The following is a 21,426-nucleotide window of genomic DNA, read 5'->3' as shown; positions in this document are numbered from 1 at the left end:
AGAAGAACGACTTTCTGTTGTGGTTGGAAACAGACTGAGACTGGTGAGGACAACATCAAAGCCATAAAGATTAAAGGGTAGACTGCTAGGGGCTTTACAATGCATGCAGTAAAATATCTTAAGTGCAAGATGCCTACCTGGTTGAGGTCATAAAAAATGACACTAAACTTTCCAAACTGCTCAACCCGTCCAGATACATCAACGTAACGGTAGAGATCAATCGGCAGAGGTGTCTCGTTGATGACTGCTTGCATGCTCGTCACTCTGAAGTTGTTGTAGCTGTAGTCAAACCTGGCGTTGACCAATCCTTCCTCACTGAAGCGGAAGATCTGCCGACTTGTCAAGGGACCTATGTAGAGAAATCGGATTGTGTGAAATTCAGCGAGCACGTGTGTGGACTTCACACATAATACGAAACACACACACACACACACACACACACACACACACACACACACACACACACACACACACACACACACACACACACACACACACACACACACACACACACACACACACACACACACACACACACACACACACACACACACACACACACACACACACACACACACAGCACTCACAGTTGGCCATCACGCTGTCCATACAAGCCTGCCTAATTAATTCAAATCAAGGCCTAATTCAACATCATTAACACAGACACACACAGCGCAATCCATTCAATCTTAACCATCCCCACACCTCTATGGCATTTCCAGTAGTGACCTTTAATATGGAGAGATAATGAAATCTAAAGACAATAGCCATGATGGGCCAATGTGCTCCTTAATGTCAGAACATCAACGTTAACAACACCATTCATCACCTTTGCTGCTAGCTACTAAAGCTCATCCTCCATTTGGAAAAAAAAGGCCTGCTAATGAAACACCATTATGATGCTATTTGAGATGACTCTGATTGCAGTTAACATGAAAAAGTGTCGAGCTTTGCCGACTGTAGAGAGCTGGATCAGCATTACATCTTCTATTTTTATTTTCTGTGGAATGTTGATTCTGAACCTGCGCTAATGGGAAAATGGCAAAAGCAGTGAGAGTGAGGTGGAGGTTTTCCCACAGCCCAAGGGAACTCACAGTCTGTTCGTCTCGCTTCTCTAGCTGTCACTTCCCCAAGCTGTCATTTTTCCCTCTCCATTTTCTGTTTCTTTTCTCCCTCGCTATATCCCTGTCTTTTTTTTTCTGGTCCCTTACTTTTCCTTGTCTCCTCTCAAGGGACAATTACCACTATCTCTCCTCTCTCCAAGGCTCCGTTTGTTCTGCTGAAATGAGATCAGTTAAAGGAAGGTGAGAGTCTATTCACTGTGAGGGCAAACCGATAAACACACACACACACACACACACACATATGACTGTGCCTCCCAGATTAGTGACACCTGATCATGGCGAGCCAATCACAAAGCCATGTGTAGTGAACCAGCAGCAGAGATGAGAGGGCTCTTAACCACCCTGGGAAGATTCTGTAACTTGAAGGAATCGGTGAACTGTATTAACAATGGCACTATCCTAACATAACGGCTAAAGGGGGCCACTGATGACCATGTCCTCACTGAGTAATACTGAAACTTATGAAGTGCAACGTCTTTCTAAGTAATTCTCTGGGTGGGACAGTTGTCACATTATGGGGGTTATAATTAATTTCCTGCACTCTACTGTTTGCAAACATTAACGCAGACAAAGCCATTCAACACAAATACAGCATAGCCACAGGTAGCTAACCACAAATTAGCTTCTATTTATACATTCACTTATTTACTTTGATCAGAGAGACGGGTTGCGGAGGTGGGGAAGAGATAGCACGGCTCAGAGCCCAGGGGGTGGTCTCGTATTTACTTCTGTGGTAGACCACAGTCTCTTCCAGTTGAGCATTCTCTAACTGTGGCTGTCTCAGTGTAAGATAAAAAAACACTAAGGTTGACTCAAAGCCAGGCTATATAGTTTTATCTCTCAAGAGACCAAGCCATTGTACAGTGGAGATGCCTTGAGCTGTGCCATACGTTTTAAAAGATCCATCTAAATGACTCATTGCACATTGTCAATATTTAAAATTTGTGGCTACTGGTCCCTTTAATGTATATGCTGTGAATGCGTGTATATATGTACCTGTCTGTCTGTATCGTATGGAGCTTATGAAGCCGTTATGGGTGAGATGAATGGTCTTGACGGTGCCAGAGGCCTCGTCATAAGTGAAGGTCACCAGAGTAGAGTCATAAACCACCTCTGAGAGCCGCGCTGCCGGAGTATACCTTGAAAAACAGAGTGAAAAAAAAATTAATTCATATGAAAAATAGAGCAACTGGGATGGATGATAAATTAGTTAGCTGTTTCAGAAGAGTCTAATAAAATGGTAAAACATACGCTAAAATATACATTTGAACTTCAGTGTAAGTAAACATGGTTTACCTCATGAATAATACAAAGATGCCTTGGGCCGTTAAGGAGCAAGTTGCATCATCCTTCAATATTTCATCAAAATCAGACTGGTTGCTGTGGCAGTTATGGCCTTTCACATCTTGAAAATGGGGCCGTTTATTATAGTGTGCCCATCAAGCCAATGAGTATTAAAAATGTTAAATGCCAGAACAGTGCCCAAATCAGTTCTCCAGCTTTCATCAAAATCAGATCAGTGGTGTCTGACATAGTATGATGATAAAAAATTTGACCTTTAATCAGCCCTCCCCATCTCCTTTGGTCCAATCAGTGTAATTTGCAAGGACAGCTGTGTGTAGTATGTTTTTGTGTCAGCTAGACCTGGTCCTAATGGGGCTTTTAAATTTCTGAGATTAGCCTTTAATTAAGGCACCTTCATTAGGCCAATCAGCGTTATGTTTTTAAATGCCTGACAGTCGTGCCAAGATGCGTAATGCCTCCGAATTCATCAGAATCAAACCAGTGTTGACCGCTATGTCACCCCTTCCACACTGCACTGCCTCCCTAAATGAACTGATAAAATCTACGGCCAGTAATATTCTGTGATCTGTGCCATACCTGTAGATGGCACTACGCCCTGTTCCCAAGTACTGAGTCCTCATCAGCCGCCCATCCAAGGTGTAGTCCTGCATGAAGTAGGCTTGGCTGTCGGGAGGGGTGTAAATGTTCCTATAGTAACCAATTGACAGGAGAGACTGCAGGGTGTGTTTCACCATACTGGGCATCGTCACGGCAACCAGGCGGTCCGTTTGATCGTATTCAAATACATAGCGCCGTTGGCTATGCAGGAGCAGCATAATGGACTGAAAGAACACAGACAGAGTTAAAATGCTTTTTATATTTCAGTGTCATTTCCTGAAAAGATTTTATCAAACAAAGAAATGTTGCAACCTTGAGTTTAGCTTGAGTTTGGCCTTTCACATCCTTATTTCTGCCAGACAAGCTTTGAAAATGTGTGTCTACAGTCTTATGGTAACTAGAACAGTCTGAGCTGAGGCAAATAAAGGGTTTTGCAGAAATTTAACTGTAAGGTATAATACTAATCTATTAATAATACATGCAGGTATAATTCATTTCTGGATGGTTCTGTAATATAAGCTCATTTATACCCTCTCTTAGACCAAAACCTGATACTAAATATATTTCAGGCTGAATATAATTTCATTAAATATTTCAATTAATTTCAAGTACGGAAATTATAACCTCTGGTAGCTTTCAGCTTTGTCACACACTTAAATGAGCGTAGCTGTCATTGTGTGTTTTAGCCCATTTACTAAGAATCACATGAACTGTAAGTTACTGTATTCCCGCCATTAAAAGCATGGTGAGAATTTACTGTTACCTACTACCAGGAAACTACTGGTTACTTTCCCTTTCACATCTCTGAAAATCTAGCTGCAGAGCCTTGAAACTTTGTTTATGTAATCCATGAGAACGAACACCTTGTCTACTTTTACTGCTCTGGAAGCTGTGTTATAATTGTGTATTAATGCATCTATAAGTGCGGCTCATACACAAAGAATGTAACTGAATAATTGAAACTTGAAAACCTTGAACTTAAGACATGAATTCAACTTAACTCTGCAAAAAGCTTGGTAATATGAATGGAAACAAATGGATACCTCAAAGAGAGGGAAAAATATATATTTTAAAAAGTTGTTGGCAGTACTGCACATTAAATTATTTTCACGTGCTCTCAATTTGTTACTTTCATTAATCCACAACAGAAAATACTTCCTGTACTTTTAGTGTTAGTTTTGGTTTCATACAGTAACCTGTGAAGCAGCAGATGAAGAAGAGCAGATGTGTTAAATTTCCTGTCAAGTTACCAAACAAATCTCAGCATGATGCAGGCAGTCCCACCTAAACATGTTTTCTGTAAGTGCAGTTCTTACTCTGTCTGCGTATGTGTAGCTCCAGATCTTGCCGTTGACCCAGGCTCTGGAAACAACCCTGTCGTTTTCATACTCCAGCCTTTCAGACCACTCTCCACGGTGAATTGCAGACAACAGACCTCCAGCAGAATAGCTGATATTCACTTCAGTGTATTTGCTACTGGGAGACCACACCACAGGCCGACCCAGCAGGTCGTACTGGATATGGAGGGTGAACTTCCTGTGGTCATCATAGATCTTCCCTACTCTGGTGCTCTGATCAAAGTCTATGGACAGCAGGTTCCTGTTATGTGCCTGGAAAGAAAAACAGTAAAATGTCAGTGAGTGGGAGCAGCAGTAACTAAAGCTGGTTTCTAATCAACATGAATTCTGAATAAGGCTATAGACATGCAAATATAAATTAAGTGGTATGTTTGAGACTAAAACAGATTTCATTTGGTAAGATAAATTAATGAGTGAATGACATTTTAGCAAACCAGGTCTGCATACAAACAATAAAATGCCTGGTGAACAAGTGAAGAACAGAGTCCTGGGGATTGCTATTTAATTAGCAGACATCAGATAAAATGCTCCATTCTTATGAAATATTCTGTTTGTGTGGTAGACTCTCTGTGCAGAGGGAAAAGAGAAGAGGTGTTGTAGTCGGCGTGTGATTTGTGGAAAGAACAGTCTACACTGATGTCACCAATCACGCAGGACACCTTAACATGCTGAGTGAAAAACAGGCTGTGGCAACGGTTAACCTCACAACAAATGTTAAGATCCATTGAAAAGCTGTGGGTACATTGCACTTAGAAGTGACATTTCTTTGTCACTATTAATGGAGTGTTTAAAGGTCACATTACGCAACTTTGACTCAACACACCATGCTTCACAGATGTGGTTTCAGTGATGTGATTTAACCCATTCAAACTGGTTTCCACAGGATATTTATTGGATGTTGGGCATTTAATGGATTCTGTTGTGAGTTCAGATGCTAATGATTGTTTGCTAATGATCTATTAGACTGGATTTTCTACATTATCTGAATTAACTGAAGAATATTCTGGTAATAAGTGTTTTACCCTCAGCCTGCGCTCATAAGTGCTGTAGTTAGTTTTGCTCTGCTCCTTCCTCTGCCTCCACTCTATCAGGCTGGGGGCGTGGTCTCCTGGCAGGCTGATGTTACAGCGGCTGGCTGTGGGACTGACTCCTCCACCCATGCCTCCAGGGAGGAGGGGCTCCGTGCTGAGCGACAGCTCCATCCCACTCGCCAGCGTCACAAGGAATGAACCATCAGCGCTCACTCTGTACGAACTCTGAGCATGGTCTGTGGGGGGGGGCGATCATATACAACAGTTTAGGTCACACAAACACAGTGGCCCACAAAACCACAGGTCTACGCAGAGATGCAAAAGTGCAAAAACAGTTGAACAAAGTGTGAAAACATCAGTGTCTCTCTAAAACAGCCTTGAGAAAAGGCAATGAGATAAAGCAGTAGACTACTTGAATGCAGTGAATTCATGTCTGGCTTTTGTGTGAATTAGGTGCTTTGTATTTTTTGAAACAATTCCTCTGCAACGTTGGTGTTGTACAGTATCTGCTATTGTATGCTTTGAAAAATGTGTATCTATTCAAAAAAAAAAGGCTGGAAGACAGTGTGAGAAAGATGGACAGAGAGCAATAAAAAGAGGAAGAGAGAGGGGGAAGAGAGAGAGAGAGAGAGATACAGACAGTAGGTGTAAGGGAGGGGTGCTTGGCCGTCAAACGTTTTCACACATTGCAAAGGTTTCTCAGAAACTGTTCTCTCATTTCTGCATGTCTCATAGTAAGATTTCATAAAGCACTTACAGATGCTGGTATCAGTTTATGTCAAGTCTTTACTGTTTATAAAACAAAGGTGATTTTTTTTTTAAATGGCTAAAATAATCATTAAACTATATTTTAAATCATAAAACTTAACACAGTGGATAGTAACTTGTATTCCCTGCATGACTATAAAACCTCATTCTACATATTCTTATTGTTGCCTCAGAGGCAGGAGACGACAGTGAATTTGTGGGTGGCGGAAGTAAAGGGGGAGGGGGGGCACTCTAAAATAAGGGGTCATTTCAACTCTTCCCTGGCAGCTCTGTCATACTGTAGCACTGCCAGTGTGCGTGCAAATGTATTTATGTGTGTTGCAGCCGCTTTTCTCTCCCTGCAGTCCTGTCATTGTGACAACAGCTAGAAAGCAATTAAAGGGATGACATGAGAAGAAACTGCTCCCATGAGCAGCTTCTCCACTCTACTCTCATTTTCTCCTCTTCTCATCTCTGCCCTCTTTTCTATTTTTTTCCTGCGGTCGTTAAGGCCTTTCACAATCAGTTGGATCAGTCTCTTCTTTTGTAAATTTTGTAAAACAAAAAACAAAACACTGTTTTACTATACATTACTCTGGCCATGTAAATAGGGAATATACGATCCATATTTGAAGTATTAAAGAAAACAATAAATCCTCAAAGCTGTGACTCTCCTGCACATACCTTCAGTGCAGCCGGTGAAGGGGGAGAATAAGAAAACCACAGGTCAGAGCGTCTGACCCTACCAGAATAACAGCCACGTTATTGCAGTTTGTCACTCATAAATGTTTAAATATCACTATAACCTTAACGGCCTGCCCTTCCATACATATGTGTGTGGTCTATAGTTTGGCCCCCCCCAGATGAGTCATAAACAGCCTTGCAGCAGGTTTGTGGTGAAGTCGACGGCAGCAGATGCATTGTGGTTAGGCTATAATCTTTCCTGCATGTCAGTTGGTGAATACATTATGTATGGTCCTACTGACCTGCACGGTGTAAAGACGAAAATGCACAACGATGCCGTACCTTGTCGGAAAATGTAGATCGTGTCACTTGCAGACAGGTTAGTGCTAGTGATGAAGTTTTCACGGTTAGACACTTCAACCTCCACCCTAGACCACCGCTCTAGGTTGCCATGGAAACCGCTCACTTCACCCGTGGGGAGGGTGATGTTGGTCACACGGCCCTCGCTGTTGTACCTTGAGGAGTAAACACAAAGACAATGATGTACAAGCACAAACACACACACATATACTGTAGATAATGGCTGTTCGGACAAACGAACACAGCTGTACACACACATATGCACACGCACACTCACTATTACATTCTTATACACTAACACAGAGTAAGTGTCAACTATGATTTATATGTGTAATTATCCAGCTGTGGAATTTGACACTGAGACTGGGTCGGCAGTAGTGAATAATTCAGACAGATGTGTCTTGGGGTGCGTTCAATATGCACTAAACATATGTGTGATCAAAGTGTTGCTGAAATGTCCTTTAACAAAAACCAAAATGAAAAGAAAAAAAAAAAGGCTCACCAGCTTACTACAATGATGCAGTAGCTACCACCAGATGGCACTCATATGTTATGCTGTTCTGACATTCACACACATGCACATACATAATTCTATGTTTATGTTCATATGTAACATCATCATCATCATGCAGATAAAAATATGAATATATGACAAAAGTGAAAGAAGGAAGGAATAAAAGGTATAAAGAAAGAAAGAAAAACAGCAGAAAACAACTATAAACTTACTCATAAACAGTGGTCCAACTGTTCTCATCACTCTTGGTTGCTAGGAGACCTGTGTTGCCATGGTAAGTGATGTGGGCGATGTCATGGCCTTGGGCCGACACCTTCCTCAATGTTCCACTGTTGCTAAGAGACAGCCAGTACACCTGTCCTCCAGGTAGTGCCAGCCAAAGGGGAACGCCGTGAGCGTCCCTCCTCACCTGGAGCCCGTGGCCGTCGCGACACATCAGTCCAGAAAGTTGACCGTCGGTGCCGTAAGAGAAGTTGTACAGGTAGTGGCCAGTGATCAGGTGCTTGGTGTGCATGTGGGAACCGTTCTGTTCATGGGAAGAAAGAGAATATGATCAGGATTGTGTTACAGCTACTATTTATAAATCCATTAATAAGTCGTGTAAAGAGTCCTGCTCATGTTTCATTAACCACTGTTTGAAACTAGTGATTTACAAAATCTTTAAAACTTAAAATGCACTGGGACACTTTGGCCTTGGTGAAAGGTGTGCTTTAGTCTGTACTGGACTCAGTCCTCACACAACCTTGACAAATTATACATGATTTGAAAGCTGCAAGTCTCCTGATCCCAACTGTGCAAAGCATTTTAGGATCCTCACATCACTGTGACAGCTGGAGACACAGAACTGGTTCAGACCTGTGGCTATGGCTCCATAGAATTCTTCAGAAATAACAAACCTCTGTTATGTTTGCAAGAAGTAGATAAATGAATTAATAATTAACTATCACATTCAAATCTTGTGTGCACCTTTTTGGATCTAACCTGTTTAGTTTTTGTGCTTTTATTTTTAAACTTTTGCATAAAAATAAGAGTGGGTTGGGCGTTGCATAGCTCAGTGGGTTGAGCAGGCCAGCAGCCCTTTGCTGCATGTCATTCCCCCTCTCTCTGTCTCCCTATTTCCTGTCTCTTTCCAGCTGTTCTGCCCACTTGAGGCATAAAAGCCCCCAAAAATCCTTTAAAAAAAGAGTTAGGGTGGTAACAGCGTAAGGACTGTGTTAACAAGTGAAAATGAATCAACTTAATTAACTAAAGATTTTAGGGGTCATACATTTCACTGCTTATCCTTTGTATAGGTAGGTTTAACTTTATGGTGAGTTAGGAGTGTTTCAGAGTTAGTATGATTAGTGTAGGTGAGAATGTGTGGGTAACAGTGGAATATGCTCACCTAGCTAATACCACTTGGGCATTCAGTCTTACATTATTAGCATTACATTTTGTAAGTTACGTTATGTTGAATTCAGAATTATCCCAGGATACATAATTATTAAAGGGTCAGATCAGATATGTTGAGCACATTTCATATTATCTCTTGTAGATTTTACCCTAATCCGCTCATTAGCAAGCCAACGTGAGCTTTTGTAAGTTTCATCTAGTGCTCAGCGTCAATATTTAGTAACCTACAATCTCTGTGTGAGAACTAGTTCATCTGGCTCAACTTATTTTCATTTAGCGAAGTGTGAATTTTAGCAAACACAGTTAAAACCAGGCTAAATCTGAATTTATGAACTGCACACAGTTGCACTAAATTAATTATGCAGTGACAGTAATGGTGTTCTTACAAAGGTCTCACCCCCATTCTGACCTAACTGAGATACGGCTCCCTAGTTAATATTTTACATGCACATACACATTTTATATACAGGGCTTAAGCATTATGTACCTGGCTGAAGAGATAGAGCTCCTGGTCCAGTGGGGAGCTGATCTCCACCAGTCCGGCCGGGCCGGGCTGAGGCTGGTTGGGGCTTACAGCTCTGATCCGGATGTTGCCCAGATCAGCAATATACAGGGTACCATTGGGGGCCACGGTCAGAGAGGAGGGGGCCTTGAGACGAGAGTCACGGGCATAGCCTCCATCTCCTGATAAGACACAAGAAGACATTATTTCAATGAGGACAAACCCTTTATCAACAAAATGGCATAAGTGAAGACACCCCGAGTTTTAAACACACTGAGAAATACAAATGATTCTTCAGAGAACGGGAGAAGCCACAACCAGTACACACAATCTCTGCAAAATATGAAGATCCCATGGGGCCGCTTATCAGTTTAGCTCAGGACTTGGACTTGTTGGGATACCGTAGCTTCCCAATGGAGTGGATATGAGCACCTTGATAGTGACCTCGGCCTTATCAGACGCTGGTAGTGGGTGACTGAATGCATTCAGATGTCTTTGGTAGCACAGCGGGATAATAGCTGGGTGAAGCCCTTTAGATGCTGTCAGCAGTAGGCCCAGGGCCTCTGATGGGTCTGTGCTGACAGCAGGGTGGCAGTTTATCTCTTGACAGCATGCGCATTATGTGTGTGTGAGTATGCTTTTATGCGTGTGTGCGTGCTCATGTCTGTTTGTATTTGCGGGTGTGTGGTCACATATGTGCGCATGTTCAAAGTGTGAGTGTTTATGGTGAAGGGATGGGAACGGAAAGCCTCTGAAGAGAGTAATCATCTGTTAACAGCAAGACATGATTGAAAATATGCAAAGTACAACCCAAGAAATAGGGATGGTTACAGCCCATTGGCTTGTGTCATGGGAGAGACACTTCCCTCCATTTTGAATAGAAAAGAGACAGATTTTTATGAGCAGAATTAAATGATAAAATCACCTCCTCTGACACTTACAATGAAAGCGTGGCCTAACTGTCAAAAGAACATCTGCTTATTTGTTTGGTCCTTTCCCTCTTCCCTTTATTACATTTCAGGTGCCCTTCCATGATACACCAACTAGTTAAAACCTTCAGCAGCCAGACGAGGGCCTTTTCTTTCGCCAGCTGTAATTTGAATGAATTTGAAAGGTTCCTCTCGAGCTGGTTGCTACTGAAATCAAGCTGGAGGTCTCTGCGAAGACAGAGCCTCCTTATGAATACAAATACAAATACATCACCCGCACTTACACATATGCATTGCCTGCATACCCAACACACATACATTCACCAAATTACATTTGCTCACTTTTCCATTGTGACATCAGAGATGGCCATTTCTTTCCTGCACACTGTCATAATTTAAACGTCATTATCATACTTTTTTCATGGAGAGTCAAAACAGCCCTGCTTCGATATTAAAACTCCATCTGACTTAAATAATTCAGACAGATTGAAAGGAGGATGAAACAGTGCAGGAGACAGACATAGAGAAAAAGTTCTTCTCGAGCGCTGATAATAAAATCACTGGCCAGCAGGGACACACAGGAAGCAAGATTTAATCACTCAATATAAAACACACTGACTATTTCGATTCATGTAAGTTATGTCAAAGCTTTTAAAATGTTCCTGTTTTTGTTTAATTCATATATACATCTTGGCCAGGCCAAGCATGATATGATCTCAAATGATGTTTACAGTAAGTGGAGTTGCATGTTGTTTTTAGGAGCAAAATGTTATTAGATACAGTATAATCTAATATTCTCCCATTAGTTAACCCTGCACTCACATTACAAGTGTGTGTGTGTGTGTGTGTGTGTGTGTGTGTGTGTGTGTGTGTGTGTGTGTGTGTGTGTGTGTGTGTGTGTGTGCTTGTGCCATCTTGCCTGATGACCCACCAGAGAAGCAGTCACAGTTGGGGTCTATCTTACAGTCACAGTCCGTGGGGGCTCCAGAGATAACAGATATCTCCCCGTTGGTCGACACCTGTGGAGTATTCAGAAAAGAAAGAAAGAAAAAAAAAACCCCACAACATGTCAGACACAGCAAAGGAAATCTGTTGGAGATCATTGTTGGAGAGAAGATAACGTTCAACAACATCCTTTGTTACATCTTATCTTCCCAGCAAAACAGATAATGATGGCATTTCATAAAGACCTGAGATGAAAATGCAGATAGATTATATTATAATGAAATACTAATAATAAAAAAAATTGACAACAATGTTTTTGTCGGTGTTTATTCACTGGTCATTCAACCCCCCCCAAAAAATATCAGATAATATCTTCGATGCCTTTTATTTTAATTTTAGGAAAAACAAAAGGAGCATGTGCCTTCGATGAGTGGGAACATTCATTGTTTGGTCTAAATGGGGATTTGTTGACTAATCTTTGCAAAATTGAATCAAGCTCTCCACACACTTGAAACTGACTGTCCTGATGCGGCGTGTGCTTTATATGAAATCATGTATTTCAACTGATTTAAATTAGATGAGGACACTTACACCACCTCATGTCTGTATCAGTGTTTCTTTAACATTGATTTGTGGCGGTATAACATAACATCGACAGTGTCAGTGTCAGATATTCAATTTCTGTTTTTGTCACTGTTTCAAATGAATAAAATCTTACACTTTATTTTATTCTAGTGCCATATGCAGTGTATTGATTCACTCAGCCCTACTACTCACAAACACACTGAATGGACTTCTGTCAGTTAGACTGGCCATCAGGCACAAATCAAAAAATCCATAAAGTTTTTATTGTCCCCATCTGTGTCTTTACTGACTGTCTCTCTGTACAGTACTTTTTATTCAGGATGTGGGGACTGGGCACAACATTAAATAATGGAGCCCAAAGTGCTTTGAAATTTGAATATTTGCAATGGAGCACCTTTATGACCCCCCACCCTCACTTTATCTACTGCCTCAAAGAAAGTCTAACTCTGGGAAACACTTCTGTACAGTCCCTCAATAATTAGCACGTTCTATCTTGTTTCTTTAATCTGTACAAGCTGTGGTGTAAGAACAATATATATTCAGTAAGATTTGTAGATCCTGGTTAGTGGATTTTGGTATGTTTGGATGGACAGTCTCTCCATTTTCCAGTCTTTGTGTTGTGCTAAGTAAACCAGCTGCTTGCTGCAGCTTCATAATTGTCACAGACATGAGAACGATATCCGTCTTCTCACCAGATTTTTGGCAAGGAAATGAGTATGTGTATTTCCCTCAACTGTGAACTACTTCTTAAAGATTTATAACCTCGGTCTGTATTTATTCCAGTTTCTCAGAGTAGGAAATAATTCCTCGCTGGCCGAGAATTCTCATTGAGATGCACATTTGTTCCTGTTGTTCTGGGCCCGGGTGTGAAAGTGTTTCATCAACATTCTTGACCTGGGAAATTACTCATGCTGTACCTCTTCCAAAATTTAGGAGAGCTGCATAGCTGTCCTAACAGTTTTTACAGTAGTTTCAACACGAGGACAGTAATGAGTAAAACATCTCCACACATTCAAGGAGGCAGGGCAAACAGAATCGAGAGCCTTTGATTTAAAATGATGTTGAGCCTTTTAAAGAACATCAGTCAGATGTAAAAGTCTTGTGACTTATCTGCAATAACCCCTCTTCAGTTTGCCCTGATGTGAAAATGAAACACACAGCTACAACAGAGCCAATCTGAGACTTAATGACTGTGATTTTAATGTACCTCAAAGCTCAATGACTTCCCTGCCTTTATACAAGATTGAAAATAATACTGGTACATATTAGTTTTGCGTGTGTGGTCCTTGATATTACAGCCAAAATGTTCTTGGTTTACATGGCAGAGAAACATGCCTGGACCATAATAATAGCTGAACAGCGGTGCCAAAGTATTGCCTGTATACTTACTGCAGCCAAAGCACGTTCACATTTAATAGAGCTTATAATACTGCAGAGATAGGCTTGCTGGCTAAACAGTACAAGATGCAGCTGGTGTCAGCCATTTAAGATGAAATGTAGTGGTTAATTCATGTGTCATTTTTTTTTTTAGCATTTTAAAATATCCTGTCAGTCTGTACATGTGTGCAGCTAGTTTGTCTTACAAGTGACACAATGTTGTGCATTTCATTTTTTTTCTACATGACACTGTATCTGCACGAGTCTGTCAGTTTCCTTAATGTGTTGATTGCAGAATCTGCTGAGAAAATCTGTTACACATCATCATTAATTTCATTTTACGGTTCACTGTCACAGAACGGTTTCGATCACTCTCTAAGTCCACTCCACTTGCTGCTGCTGAGAGTGTGTCTACGAACTTTCATAAATAACTCAAGTTCCACTCTGAAGCAGAAGGAATTTTCAGCTCTGGTTTGACTTTCTGTGTGAGTGATTCTGAGATGCTTCACAAATACAGGGCCAGAAATATCAAACATAAAATCAGTGTGACAAATACAGTAAAAAAGTTGTATTTTCATTGCCTTCTACAGCAGATGCCTGGTCTCCGTCAAAAACATCCAAGGCATTTTATGTTCCTGTCTGCCTCCACATGGACTCAGTGTGGTATTAACCACAAAGAGACTATTGATTGAATCCAGCGGGCTGTATCTTTGTGGTGCTGGTGCCCAAATGCCGTAGGCTTGTGATAGCGTGCTGCTAGCGATTGGAGCTAATGGACAAAAATATATTTTTTCATAAATGAAAACAGGCCTTTTGGTTATCTTTTTGATGGATCTGAGTTTTGCTTCAGAAGGCTGTCAGAATTTTTTTTATCTTTTTTATTGTGTTGTACATTTTATTCTAAATAGACAAAATCACATTGTTTTCCATCAATATAAACTTAGTAACTCTTTTTTAACCTTTTCAAATTAATTTCAAATCAAAAACTGAAATATCTCTTTTGAGACCCTCTACTCGGCACCCCAAATGATTAGACCTAGCTTGAAGTCCACCTGTGTCACACTGAATTGATTGGACATACTTTAGAAAGAGTACACACCAAGGTCTCACAATTCACACTGCACGTCAGGACCAAAATAAAACCATGAAGTCCAAGGAACTCTCTGTAGGCGTCTGCGATAAAATTTTGAATTGCGTGGATCAGGGCAAGGGTACAAAGCATTACTAAAGCTTTGAGTGTTCCCAGGAGCACAGTGGCCTCAATAGTTGTAAAACTTTAGAACCATCAGGTCTTTTTTAGAGTGGACTGTCCAACCAAACTGAGTACTTGCGTTAGCAGGGCTGTGGTCAGGGAGCTCAACTCTCATCTAACAGAGCTTCAGAAATTACAGGAAAGAATGGGAGAACCTGCTGGAAGATGTCCACCACAGCAGCACTACATCAATCAGGCTTTTGTGGTGGAGTGGCAGGAAGGAAGCCACCCCGATTGACAGCTTGCTTGGAGTTTGGCCAACATCATTAAAGGGACTTAGAGCATGAGAACAAAAAGATGTTCTGAACCAAAATTGAACCCTTTTGGCAGGACGCCAAAAACTGACTGGTGAACATGTCTTCATGATGGTGCTAACATGAGGGAATTGGTGGCTTTGACTGTCTCTTGTGTGAGAGCGTTCTGCAAAGATGTCCATACATGGGAACCTCATGGTTGCTATCAGATCCGTAGATTTTAATGACATTAAATCCATCATTGCTGCCCTACAAAACACAATCAGAGCATCTCTAGCTAAAAATAAGCCAAGAGTAATTACAGTGTGTGTGTGATATTTTTAGTGACCTGCTGGATGCGGTTGATGCGACGTTCATCAGTCTCTGCGATGAACAGTGTGCCCAGGTGGGACAGAGCGATGGCCTTGGCAGCCTCCAGGGTGGCACGCACTGCTGCCCGGCTCACAAGGTGGTGGTCAATACCCGGAACCTGGCAATGGATGGGACGTCCCGCCACAATACGCACCTGAAGACTTTCTGACACCTAAGGAAATACACTATCAAGTATTAGCTATGTAAAAGAGAGACAGAATATAAACAGTTAAAACAGCTGTGGCTGCAGTATATATGTATTTGGAATCACTGACATCAAAGTGTTGTTCTTCCATTGCATCAGACTTCAATTGAGAATCGTCTAATGACTGAATAATGTTCACATGATACACAATCAAACAGGTAGTTCATTAATTTTGAACAACAAGTTTTTGGGTCATAAGGAAAAGTTACACAGCATGTTATTATTATTATTATTTTTTTTTACAACACACTCTTTTCCTCTCTTTAATGTTGGCAGCCACACTCACTCTAAATGCACTTAAAGTGACAGCACAGCACTTTGCAAGAAATATTTTAATACTCTGTCTTTTAATACTCTGTCTGTCTCTGTTACAGAGTCTCTGAAAAAGCAAAGCGTGAATGGGAAACAACTTATTCGCTGTGTTTTTGTGTGTGTTTCTCTACCTGTAGGACAATGTTGTTGTCCAGGATATAGAGGGAGTTGTCCAGTGGGTTGATGGCCAGGTCTGTTGGCCACTCCAGTCGTACCTGTAGAATAACAAACATACAGTAACCGAGGTGGGAACAAAAGAACATGAAAGCCTTGGTGGCGATTGCCCACATGAGTCTGTTACATCTGATACAAATAATATCCCCTTAATAACATAGCATTAGGCCTCCTGACCCTCCCTGCTCATGCAAAGGTCAGTAGCGAGCAGGGAGCCTTCCCCGTGTTTATTCAAGACTCACACTGGCTCGCCTCGGCACTGTTCCAAATGTCAACCAATAACCGTGATCGCCGCCTGCTCAAAAAGCCGAACCTGCCCACGAACACTGTGGGGGTCAAAGGCAGACAAACCTACACTGATGCATGGCCACCCACATCACTGTCTATCTCTCTCATACACACACACACACACACACACACACACACACACACACACACACACACACACACACACACACACACACACACACACACACACAAACACTCAAACTGTGCAGCTAAATCTGCTATTAAAACGAGACAGCGCGTCCGAGGGATCAGTGAGGTGATTGATGACTCTGAGGATGGATTGGTAAATAAATGGATCATGTTAAATTGCCACTGACATGTCCAATTATAGGCTCTGTCAAATGAGAAAGAAGAGGGTTCACTCTGAAATCCCGTTCTAAGAGGTGAGGAGATTCATCACGCAGGACTTACCCTGTCCTTAGACAAAGAGGACACACATCAAATCTCCCCTGCTTAAGATATTGAACTCTGCAGTCATGCCAGGCAAACACTTTTACAAGTTAAGTTGAGCAGGGCCTGCTGAATTAAAAGTCAAACTGAAATTAAAATTAATTTCAGCCAAGCCAATTCCCATATTCCTATAGGGCACTAATGTTCTGACTGACATGCAGTATTGATAATGGTAATTTCATTGGTGCTGAATCTGTGTGTGGGCACCAGTGGTCAAAGAAGAAATATTAAAATCCTTTACTTACAAGGAATGGTCATCTTACATTAATGAACAGAAGTAATAGCAAATGTGCTGTAGTGTCAAAAGTAAAAGTTTTTTTTTTTATGACCTTACCCTATACAGTACCACTGGGTATCTTTTCTATTCACTGTTTACACTACCTGTAATAATTCATCATTGTTGGTTTCCTGACTAAAAAATAAGCTGTAACTACTGTAAATGTGGCGAGGGGGGAAATATACTACTTAAGCACACTATCCATCCATCTACCCAATTTCCACAGCGTTTCTGAGATCAGGTTGTGGTGGCAGCCTAGGCATCTCTTCCCACCAGCACCATTCCCAGCTCCTCCTGGGGGATCCCGAGGCGTTCCCAGGCCATGCTATATGTGTTTTTTATGACTGAATGTGTCTTCTTTTTAAATGCCAGGTTGTAATCAAATGTCCCCTGGTGGGGTAATAAAGTTTGACTTGACATGACTTGACTTTATGTAATCTCTCCAGCGTGTTCTGAGTCTGCCCTGAGGTCTCCTGCCAGTTGAACATGCCTGTAAGTCGTCCAATTGAGGGTGCCCAAGAGGCATCCTAATTTCCTAATCAGTGCCCAAACCACCTCGGCTGGCTCATTTCCATGCAAAAGAGCAGTGGCTAAACTCCAGATGTTGGAGCACCTTATCCTACCTCAGCCTGTGGGCTCACCACCAGGAGGGATAGGAATCAGGGCTGGGCACTATTCAAGCCTGGCCTCAGGCCAGGTCATGGGCTTGGGTGTGTTGACCCTTACTACTTACTGTAGTAGCCTTGAATATGCTATTTGAGTGAATTATATTAAGTTCTGGTGAGCACTAAAAATAGTTCAAAATATCACTTTAATTCTGGTGCCTAGCAGGCACTTAATGAACCGAACAATGTTTTTGGCTGATGATGAGCACCATCTGTGATATGAGCACTGTGTATGTTATTTCATGACTCCATATGTCAGTTAAACTGTTTCATGTTTCAAATCATGGGCTAATGTGTGGAGGGCTGTGGTTACAGTCTGGTCATCTGCTTTTGGCACATTTAGTTCCTTAAACGAGAGACGGCTAACACCAGCTAGCTGCTCTGTATGCAGAAGCTGCAGATGAATCAGTACATGTTGAAATAACATGATAGAAAAGTTATGACTTGAGAATTAGTGCCAAAGTTAGCAAGCAAGGCTAACTAGCTTCTAGTTTCCCAGTGGAAGTTAGCCTACCGTGCTTACTACCACTTTCTGTGTGCATTATCGTATGTGGGCTTGTTGAAAAAAATAGGAAAGTCATATATCATCATTCATGTTCCAAGCTAAGGCATTACTGAGGTTGAGGCTTAGACACCAATAACACAAATATGTGGTTTCATCCCTAAATGTCTGTTTTGAATGCTTACAAGAGCTGGAATATTATTGTAGTTTTTTTTTTTTTTTTTTTGGGGGGGGGGGGTCAGTAACATTCTCAACTAACAGTAATTTAGCATACCTCCATTGATTTATAGCTATCAATCATCAGTGTATATCAATATTGAAGCCAGACTGATGTCAGATCAGCTTGAACAAACAGACGGAGGATGACTGTGACAGAGGCCAGTCATTTACAAAGAAGACTGTTGGGTAACCTGGGCTCCCCCACAGACATATAAGAGCACCGCTGGGAGTTCATCTGGGTTGTACATGCATATTAGCATACAGGTACACATACAGGCACTTTCATCCCTATGTGTGGGCAGAGATCCCTCTATAGAGCCAGAGGTTCATCCATAATTCACTCGCTGCTCTAATAGGCCTGATAAGTCAGCAGCGTGATCTGAAGGCTGGCTGATCAAATCTGTACAGTGCCTGTCTTACCACGAGCCCCCCCCCCCCCCCCCCCCCCCCCCCCCCCCCTCTCTCTGCTGTCTCTCTCTTACACACACACACACCCATAAGAAAGTATTTAGAGTTTCTATAGAGGACGCCAGGCAATTCAGATTGACACAACAGTCACTGACTGTAAGAGAACAACAAATAAACACTTTGTTTTTCGCAATCTCTCTCCATTTTTACATAATTACTCTAATTAGTTTAAACAAACACATGTGAGAGAAATAATTTAAACAATTATAAGTAGAGGGTACAGTCTATTTTACTAGTCTTTAGAAACACCACTGCATCCTCACCTGGTTGATGTCCATGCGTGCATCACAGCTTAGTGGCTGTGTTGACATCAGTCCGTTTGAGCCAATCACGGTGGAGAGCAAACCCCTCTCATTAATCTTCTGAATGGTGGTGCCATCAACGAAGTAGACAACACCTCTTTTATCCACTGCAATACCTGGGCAGGCGAGAAAGAGAGAGAGGCAGAATGAGCTTTTGGAGATGACAGAGGGAGCGAGTCGGGGTGAGAGAACAAAGAGGGAAAAGGAGAAAAAATGGTGAAAGAGAGTAGGAGAGAGAAGAGGTGAGGAGGAGTGAGTGGGGGAGAGAAGTAGAAGTGGAGAGAGGAGAGGGCTTCGGAGAGGCATCCAACTCAGTTAGACATTCAGCTCAGCAAGCGGCTGTCTTATCAAAGGCACTGCACCACAGAAATGTAATTATATTTCCATTCCAGAGCCCACTAAAGGGATTAGAACAATGCAACTGGAGGAAGAAGTTATTTGTCACATTAGATGTGAGTAGGGTGCTGCAGTGAACTTTTGACATTTGAAGCTTCTGTGTAAATGTGAATTAGAAATGTGCTCCTGCCAATGTGCATGTGTGCATACGCTTGCCTGTATTTGTGCAGCACATGTGAAAACACGCTTGGAGAGAGGGCTTTGCTATGAACAGTGTACACTTGAACTCTCCTTGGAGTGGAGGTCTGCACCAGACAGCGAAGCTGAGGGACAGGGAGAGAGGTAGGTCCAGGCACTAAAGGTCAGGGCAGACTATGAATCATCTGTTATGGATGAGGAGCAAACCTTCATCCCTGTCTCATCTCCATACAGAGAATAGCCTTTTGACTCAACTCCTCAGCAATAATATTCCACGACTCAACCCTCACCTCTCATTCAGCACGCTGCCAATTCTGCTTGATTGCTTTCACTTAGCATCAGCGAAAATAAGCCATACTTCAGTCTTCCTACCTGCCATCTCCAATGCATGTGGCTCATGATCGCACCATTTAAAATACATTTTATTTATGGTTTATCACCGAGTCATGGCAAGTTTATCTCAAGCATGCCTCAAAGGACTTAATGGGAGACAAAGCCCACTTATATCCAACTACACAATAATCAATCACAAAACTTAATGGAGCAATACAATACGGTCATGGTGGAAAGATACGCCCAATGTGTTTATGCTCTCCACCAACTCCTGGGGGAAATACAATATCTGGCTCTTTAGCTGTTAAATGCTTTACTATGTTCACTAACTAGATGCTTAATTTGTTTGGCTGCCCTTTGCTTCTCTCAAGGTAATGTGCAGTTGCTTTATTAGAGCTTTTGTGCCGGAAACAGCTGCCTGCTGCAGCTGGAACACAGATTTATTAAAGTGGTGAGAGTCAACCAAGATATTAGAGATAATAATAAGATGAATGAAAGCAAAAAATATTATTCAAAATTTCACCAAAAAACAAAACAAATTGCTTGTTTTGTTCAACCAAGAGTCCATAACCGAAAGTTATAATTCATAATCAGACGCAGAAGAGAGCAAAAGGGAAGCTGGAACCAGTGAGTATTTGATATTTTTTCATACTAAATCACACTGACTATCAAGATTGTTGTTCATTAAAGTTCTGTCGACTGACTGAATTTAATTCTAGATATAGCAGGTCTGGCTGCTTTCCCAGCACTACCCACATTAGAGGAAGAAGGAACCTTCTGAAAAAGATTCAAAGAGTGACCATGCAGAGGTGCCAGCACATCATAATAAAAATGGACAAGACACAGCTCTAACTACTCTTCTCTGATGCAGTCATCTTGTCCCATTTCCTTTCATTTTTTCTCCTCGTCCTGTCAGTCTTTCTCCTTTCATACTCTGTCATACTGGATTATGTGGGGATGTGTCTGCGCTCACCCTCTGAGCCCAGGATAAAAATCACTACTGCTCTTTTCCCTAGGCAGCACTAAGATCTCATCCTCGCTGACGTACAATGGCTTTCTTTACAGGTGATCTCATTCAACATGTGCACACACACATGCACAAACATGCAAACACGACACGCTGCCGCACAACCGCAACCAGATTCACAAATGTCCTCAAAGCAAGCAACCCTGGATCAACCCTGAGAGTCATAAATCGTGCAGGTGGAGAGGAGAGGTGGGCAGGGGGAGGGCCAGGGTCAGTGTGTTTCCTCCAGAGGCCAGAAGGTGAACTGCAGAGCTCTCCCTCCTGGCCCCTTCATCATCCCTCTGACACAGACAGATTACACCACCCACACAGCCTCACCCCCCCCACCTCACCAACACCTTTCCTCCCCTCCTCTACAGCCTA

The 21,426-nt window shown here is 41.9% G+C and overlaps 1 protein-coding gene across 1 annotated transcript in view; it reads right to left on the bottom strand.

Moving 5' to 3' along the window:
* Nucleotides 1–21,426, bottom strand: part of tenm1 (teneurin transmembrane protein 1) — a gene marked incomplete at its 5' end in the record, with an annotated part of 154,584 nt that overhangs the window by 5,180 nt on the left and 127,978 nt on the right. The window contains 12 exons of the mRNA XM_083980804.1: nt 138–349; nt 2,121–2,263; nt 3,006–3,250; nt 4,343–4,636; nt 5,407–5,651; nt 7,189–7,361; nt 7,933–8,246; nt 9,600–9,796; nt 11,475–11,562; nt 15,285–15,479; nt 15,956–16,039; nt 19,131–19,285. Coding sequence (XP_083836930.1) covers nt 138–349; nt 2,121–2,263; nt 3,006–3,250; nt 4,343–4,636; nt 5,407–5,651; nt 7,189–7,361; nt 7,933–8,246; nt 9,600–9,796; nt 11,475–11,562; nt 15,285–15,479; nt 15,956–16,039; nt 19,131–19,285 — 2,345 coding nt within the window. The remainder of the gene's footprint in view (nt 1–137; nt 350–2,120; nt 2,264–3,005; nt 3,251–4,342; nt 4,637–5,406; nt 5,652–7,188; nt 7,362–7,932; nt 8,247–9,599; nt 9,797–11,474; nt 11,563–15,284; nt 15,480–15,955; nt 16,040–19,130; nt 19,286–21,426) is intronic.

Source organism: Trachurus trachurus (genome assembly GCF_905171665.1).
Source record: "Trachurus trachurus genome assembly, chromosome: 10".
Classification (NCBI taxonomy): domain Eukaryota; kingdom Metazoa; phylum Chordata; class Actinopteri; order Carangiformes; family Carangidae; genus Trachurus; species Trachurus trachurus.
The sequence above is the reverse complement of the archived record's forward strand: the minus strand, read 5'-3'. Positions and strand labels throughout refer to the sequence as shown.